General features: G+C 47.2%; 1 protein-coding gene across 1 annotated transcript in view; it reads left to right on the forward strand.

The window, feature by feature from the left end:
• LOC138026147 (uncharacterized) overlaps nt 1-7,500 on the forward strand; it is a 17,596-nt gene that overhangs the window by 9,994 nt on the left and 102 nt on the right. Inside the window, exons 7-9 of the mRNA XM_068873358.1 lie at nt 3,956-4,237; nt 4,819-5,046; nt 6,270-7,500. The exon at nt 6,270-7,500 is cut by the window's right edge and continues 102 nt beyond it. Of these exons, the coding sequence (XP_068729459.1) occupies nt 3,956-4,237; nt 4,819-5,046; nt 6,270-6,622 (863 nt within the window). The 3' untranslated portion in view covers nt 6,623-7,500. The remainder of the gene's footprint in view (nt 1-3,955; nt 4,238-4,818; nt 5,047-6,269) is intronic.

Here is a 7,500-nt window from a genome sequence, read left to right on the forward strand (position 1 = left end):
AACTGAATCAGCTAAAATTACGCCCAGATTGAGAAATGATTATGGTGTTAAGGGTTTGCATTACGTTGACGTTTTATATAAGCTGGTTAAGTACATAAATTTTTTGAAGTTTTGGCCGAGCAACTCGATAGTGTATAGATGATTGACGTATGCTGATAATCCAATAGCCTGGATTTGATACGTAATTTGGTCCTTTTTTCTTTACTTGAAACAAAGAATCGTAAAAGAAAAAAAATGAAAAAAAGAAAGAAAAAGTGTCGGAAATGCGAGTCTGCGAAACTAAAAGCCTTAAAGAGTAGTAGTAGTAGTAGTAGTGATGGCATCCTCGTCTTGAAGAGACGATGGTTAGCGCTAGGGATTTGGGGAGGATCTTGTATGACTGTGTAGCCCGATCCTGGAGTGGCAGTCTCTGTTACAGGTGGCGCAGACGTGCCTTGTGGAATCACGCACTCGCCGCTCTCTTGCATGTAGCCTGAACTCTAGTGTTCGCTTCCGCCTTTGAAACCCCCGCTTTGACACTTTGCTGCGATGTATCTCGGTGATTGGCAATGTCCTCCCATGCACTGGTGTTGATTTGTGCAGATAGCAAGTCTCGCTTAATGACGTCCTTGTAGCGCAGCAGCGGTCCCGAAGTTCTCCATAAAGGATTTCTCTTAGCAGGCGGTCAGGCTCCATGCGATGTGCATGGCCGAGCCATCAAAGGCATCGCTGAATAAGCAGTGATGGCATGCTCAGTGAGCCAGCGCGCCCCAGGACCTCAGTGTTGGTGACTCTGTCCTGCCACCTGATATGCAGTAGGCGCCGAAGGCAGCGGAGATGGAATCCGTCGAGTTGCAGCTCTTGTCTGGCATAGGTCGTCCACGACTCACTGCCATAGAGTCGACAGGACACAAGCTTGGTAGACGCATATCTTGGTCCTTTCGCACAACAGGTCATTGCCTCACACTCGCTTGTTGAGTTTGGCCATGACAGCAGCTGCATTTGGCGATCCTGCAGCTGATCTCAGCTTCGAGCAAAGTCGAGCTTGACAAGGTGGGGCCCAAGTAGGTGAAGGTGTCCACAACCTCCAGCTCCATGTTGTCGATGGTGATGACTTGGAGGGACTCAGCACCTTGCACCAGGATGTTGGTCTTCCTGAGGCTGGTCGTTAGCCCAAACTCCTTGAAGGCGTGTGAAAGCTTCTCTACGAGATGTTGGAGGCCCTCCTTGCTGTGGGATGTTAAAGCAGCGTCGTCTGCAAACAGCAGCTCCCGTATGAGCACCACATAAGCTTTGGTTTTGGCGATGTTGAAGTGTTTGCAGTCTGACCTCGTCCGGACGTAGACACCTTCTGTACAATCTACAAAGGCATACTGGAGCAGCATCGTGAAGAAAATCCCGAACAGGGTTGGAGCAAGGACACAGCCCTCCTTTACTCCACTGCTGACTGGGAAGGCATTGGAGGTGGCCCCATCGAAGCAGACCGTACTCTGCATGTCCTGGTGAAAGGAGTGCTTCGGAGGGCAACCAGTCTTCTGGAGGACCTTGAAGAGCTCACCAAGTCAAAAGCTTTGGTGAGGTCCACGAAGGCGAGGAACAATGGCTGCTGCTGCTCTCTCCTGAAGCTGACGGAGGGAGAAGATCATGTCCACTGTGGACCTCCCGGCTCTGAAGCCACCCTGTGACTCGGGGTAGACTTGCAAAGCAAGGCTCTGCAGGCGAGTCAAGGTCACCCTTGTTCTTGTACAGGGTGACTATGTTGGCATCTCTCATGTCTTGGGGGATTTGACCTCGCTCCCACCACAGGCAGAAAAGCTGATGAAGCGGTTGCAGGATGGTTTGCTTCCCATGCTTCAAGCTCCTCTATGACTGGCAACCCAGGCAGGGCATTTAGGGCAGTGTCTGTGATGATGTTCTGGGTTAAGTAGAGCTCGAGATAATGCTCCACCCAACGCTGCAGCTGCATGCTCTGATCAGTTATGCCCTCGCCAGTTTTTGATTTGAGCAGGGCTGTTTTGATGCTCGTAGAGCTGGTGGCAGTTTTGATGCTCTCATACATCCCCTTTGCGTGGCCACAGTATGCTGCTAGCTGGATTTTGGCGCATAGGTTCTGCAAGTACTCGTTGGCACACCAGCGGGTGGTCTACTGGACCTTGCTCCTAGCTGTTCGTACTGCTTGTGAGCCAGCATCGCTTTCCTCTTGGCCTCCGTGACTGGCTGCATTTCTTCCCAGCAAGCCTCGAACAAGTCAGCATTCTTTCGTTCTTTCTTGCCGAATGAAGTCATGGCTGAGTCGTAGATGAGATCACGGAGGTGAGACCATTTGGCATCCGGGTTGCTGGTTGTTGGTTGCACAGCAAGTTTCTCCTGGAGGCTGTCAGCGAAGCTCTGAGCCTTAATGGGATCAGAAGTGCCACAGGTGTTGATGCGGGGTCGACCCTTGGTCTTGCCGTGGTGGATCTTTCTGGCTTCAGCCTGTCCTTGCTTGCAAGCTTGTCCGTGTCACAGTCAGCGCTGTGATAGCTTCTTGTGTGGAGGACATTGCTGAGGTCCGCTCTCCTAGTGATGACGAGGTGTAGCTGGTGCTAGTGTTGGGACCGAGGGTGTCTCCAAGTCACTGTGTGCAGCTCCTTACACTTAAAGTAGCTGTTGGTGATGCAGAGACCGTGGTTACAGCAGAGTTCGAGCAACCTCTGCCCATTCTCATTCATCCTGCCGACGCCGAAGTGGCCGAGGCAGGTAGGCCATGCTTGCCAGTTGGTCCAAACGCAAGCGTTAAAATCGCCTAGCAAATATATGCCCTCAGAACTTTGGATTCCGGATAGTGTTTCCTGCAGAGCCTCGTAGAATTGATCCTTGGCATCTAGGGTGGAAGTCAGAGTCGGGGTGTAGGCGAATATGATGTTCACAAAGCCCACCGACGTTTTCATGCAAAGGGCAAGAATTCTCGATGACCCTCCAGTGATTCCTCACGGCAAAACCTTCACCGTACTCTCCCTCGGCTCGTCCTGGGACAGGCTTTGCCAGACGAAGGTGTAGTCTCTTTCCATAAGTGACCCAGCCAGCCGGGTTTCCTGGAAACAGGCGACGTCAATGTTGAGTCGTACCTGCTCCTTGTTGATGATGGCGGTCTTGCTGGAGTCGTCATTTAGCTGAACGTCAGCGGAGAGACCAGGGCACATGGTGCGAATGTTCCAGCTTGCGATTCGAAGAGCTGGAGTCCTCGTAGTTTTTTGCTTTTGACTTTTGACTGCTTGGTGCAAGTACTTGCTTGCTTGTCGGGAGGGTCCCCTAAGCTCTATGCACCCGGTAAAGCAGGCAAGCCATGACGAGGTGGAACCTTACTGGCTGACATCCCATGTTGTGGCAGAGTCTTGCGACACCGATGAAGTGCCCTGTCCAGTTTGCGCTAAGGCCTGGGCGGAAAGATAAGGAGACGCTGGGCTGCCCATATGACAGTGTCTCCCTCTCGGTGTAACTGGCTGGCTCTAAAGGAAAGGAAGAAACAATACAACTTGGGGCTAGTTCCACTGCAGAAGCTGCCAGAAGGGAGTGCTGAGCACCTACCATCCACCTTAGGGTCTCCACTCTGGATTTGTCCTCGAGGTTTACTCCTGAAGCCTTTCTGAGATCAGGTATAGCCCCAGCGCAGCGGAGGTTTGAAATCAGGGTTTACCTTCCCCTAGATGGGCTGCCTTCACAGGCTAAGAGCCTCATCTACCCTGGCGCCAGTAGCTTCGCCTTCGCCCCTTCTCCTGTTGGTAGTACGTCGCGCGGGGGCCAGAAGTTGGACTTAGCTGACAGAGGATCTTAGAGTCGCATGCCATTGGGAGCATTTCAAGAGGTTGTGAGAGCCCAGCCTCACAACCCACTCCCCGGCTATAACGGCCTTAAAGACCAGTCGCATAAAATAAACTGCTCGGATTGTAAATGTTTGAACAATGAAATCTGACAATTTCACTTGTTTCCTTTTTAGTGGACGAGTCATTTTGCATCAATAAATACGATGGACTTTACAATGATCCCAGTGACTGTACCGCTTACTTTCAGTGCCTGAGGGGCAGAACCACTTGGAGTCATTGCCCAAGGGGACAGCTATTTAATGCCATCATAAAAACATGCGATAATCCCAAGAATTTCCCCTGCCAGCAAAGAAGTGTTGTTAATAGCGCCGGTCCAAGAATAGAGAAAACAGAAAGCAAGATTGTCGACATTCAAAGTGAAAAAAAGAACAATAAATCTGCCTCTGAAAGTGAAGGTATGTCAGTGCATTTTCGAGCTATTGTGGTTACTGAAGATGATTATGACAATGATCAATCCATCAATCAGTCATTCATTCAATCAAGTTATTCAGATCATAATTTGCAGTCACATGTAACAAAAATGTTACGGACTATTTTACGATGACGGAATACCAGCTGGCGTTCATATTTTAATAAATGCTTTAAAGTGACCCCAACCCTTAGCTTGGTCTCTGAAAATGTCACGACAGAGACGTACATTCCTGGAGAAGATTGTTGAGACACATTGTACTTACTTCTCCGTATCTAGACAAAAAAATTCCATGAAGCAAATATTGTTGTTGGGGACCCCCCTCTCCCACCAACAATGCGGAGGAAAGTTCGGTTGTTTCTGACTTTTCGTAAACAACATTGCTGTGGGTGGAGAAGGGGGCTTTTTTAGGGCTTTGTTGTCCAAAACGACGAAAAATTGAGAAAAGTGTTAAGGTTTTTTCTCCAGGATCAATGTATGATCCTAACTATGGCTGTACTTTTAAGCTTAAAGCCGACTATATCATCTGTAATCTTCTTTCTAAAGCGTAATCTTCTCCTTTCACAGCAGTGAAAACATTTTGCAATGGCAAATTGGACGGCTTCTATGACGACCCGAGCGATTGCCAGGCGTTTTTCCAGTGTTTGAATGGAAAATCTACAAAGAGATTCTGCCTTAAAGGATTGGTTTTTAATTCGAAGTTGAAAACATGCACTTCGCCGCATACCTTTCCATGCCGTGAACGCCCTGCAACATTGGACACAAAACCAAGCCAGAAGATTAATTTAATTTCAGGTACGCGACGGGAAAATGTGCACGCGCGTAGCCACGAGTGGTTTTGGTTTCACTTCTGATTGGTTGAAAAAATAGAGCGAGAACTTTGAACCAATCACTGAGTGAAGTTATGCAAAACCAATGCAATTCGCTAATTACTTTCGACACTCAATTGAAAACCGCTCCAAGCGGGAGATGATTGTAATCGTTATTTCCTGCGGTTTAGTTACTTTTAGAGAAAAGTGGAGGTCCAATTTAAATAAATGTAGCTGTGGTCAGAAGCCTGTGAACAGGATAGTGCAACTTCCACATATAGGTGGTTTTCACATAAAGTCATCGCCACCATGTTGGTGAACGAAAACAAAAAGATCTCTTATTGGCTCCCGCTTTTGTTCGTCCACCAGCAACTGTACATTGCAGCATAGTCATCTGTGGCTCTAGAGATTGGTTGCAAACCACCTATCTCAGCAACGGCGTTTTCACGGCCGCGTGATTTTCTGATTGATTTTCGCGCCAAAACAGACCTTTCTAGCCAATTTCAAGAGTTTGAATTAGTTCTTACCCAGTCACTCGTGTGATCCAAAACCTATTCTCGGTTTTCACATGACGTCACGGCCACCATGTTTGTGCCTTTAAACAAAGAAAAGGCGGCCATGTTTGTGTCCCGACCGAATCCTCCGGTAATTGAACTGTACTATTATGCAAATGTTGGCTGTTGATCACGTGAATAAATACCAAAAATTTAAAAACTCGTCTAAAACTTCCTTGGAAATGGCTGAACATAGATCTGGTACGGGAGTTGCACTCTCCTCGTAATGCGTCCTCATGCGATCCTTTGAAAAAAAAGGTTATTATTGGAGGTAAGAATATGCTTAAATTCCTGAAGTGGGTATCTTTTTGCTTTGTAGTGTCACACTACAAGAGCTTTAGGTGCAGGATTATTACAAGGGAAACTGGCCAAAGTTGATCTAGATTTAGTCCAATCACGCTCAATTTCCAGAAAACTCTTTTAACGCTTTAACGCCTGAAGGCTATTGGCCGTACGTTTCAGCTTTACTTCACCCATTCTCGTCCCAAGAGCGGCCTGGTACTCCTAACCGACAGAGACTGAGCTCGAGCTCTGGCTCCGACAGCTAAGAAGGCCAGGCGGCAATGGGAACAAGAATGAAGCAAACCGACTTCAAACATACGTGTCAAGTTCTCTGTGCGATCGGAAGATATCTAACGCTTTGTTTCTTCTCCAGCAGTCATTGACAAAGGTTTCTGCCTGGACAGAGCCAATGGAAGCTACCCTGATCCGTACGACTGCTCCAGCTTTTATACTTGCCTCAAAGGAGAAGCAAAACGAGAAAACTGTCCTAAAGCTTTACGTTACAACTACAACACTGGTGAATGCGACTGGCCTGCCAATGTCAAGTGTAAAAAACAGCCTTTGTTTAGGGCGTGGATCCACAAAATAAGAGACGGACCAGGATCAGATAACCGAGGACTAACCATTCATGGCTCCATCACCAGGGTAACGGCCGTTGCTAGGGAACATATAATCCATAAGCCGGACGATGAGATAATTATAGTTAATGAAAACGATGTAGAGTGACTCAACTCCTTTGCACAGCAAAAGACTCGCACTGAGTTATCGGTCAAGATCAGTCCAAAAATGGATGATGTAATTGTACAAACATTTCTCGACACTTTGGAATAGACTGATTGCAAGCGTCATAGACGTTCATAGAAAATATATCATCTCTGGTACGAGAATTCACCCAAGGCTTGCAGCTATGAATCTTATAAGAATTCACTTCAAGGGGCTCAATCAGGTCTCTAAATTTTCATCTCTTTTTTTTTCAAACAATGCCTTGGGCAACCGCAGTCCAAGGGTCTTCCCGGCCCACGGAAAGAGGAGAGAACCCGGGAACGACTTTGGCCCTATGGCCGCAATCTCCAATGTAATCTCTCCGCTCTTTTGCTCACAAGACAAGCAAAACGTAAGGTGGTTAGAGTGACTTTCATGACCTTGAAAATAAACGAAAAAAGAGAACGTAAACAAAAATGCAAAACATTTAAATGGCTTATCGAACAAAAACATACCAGGGCGAATTTTCATTAGCTTAGCGACCGCGGATGAAAAGAACGTCATCTCTCCATGGAACTTTCTGGAAAGCGATCGGCGTTTCGCTTTGACATCATTTGAAAAGCAGTAATGTGATTAGACGAACAAACTGCTTACTGCCCATATTACGAGTTTCCTTGGCGGGAATAAGGAGAAGCTTCGTTTCATCTTGACAAACATTGGTCCGGGAAACAAATTGCGAACACATTTTCAAGGTCATACGAAAGTCTCTCCAACAATAGACACAATCACGAGAGAACTCGGAACAGAAAAGGGGAAAACACAAAGGAGATGCAACCATTTTGATACTAATGAGAATTTAGTCCTGGACAAGAGATTTGTACAACTTGTGTTTGGACTCAAGC

Source organism: Montipora capricornis, chromosome 12 (genome assembly GCF_036669925.1).
Source record: "Montipora capricornis isolate CH-2021 chromosome 12, ASM3666992v2, whole genome shotgun sequence".
Classification (NCBI taxonomy): domain Eukaryota; kingdom Metazoa; phylum Cnidaria; class Anthozoa; order Scleractinia; family Acroporidae; genus Montipora; species Montipora capricornis.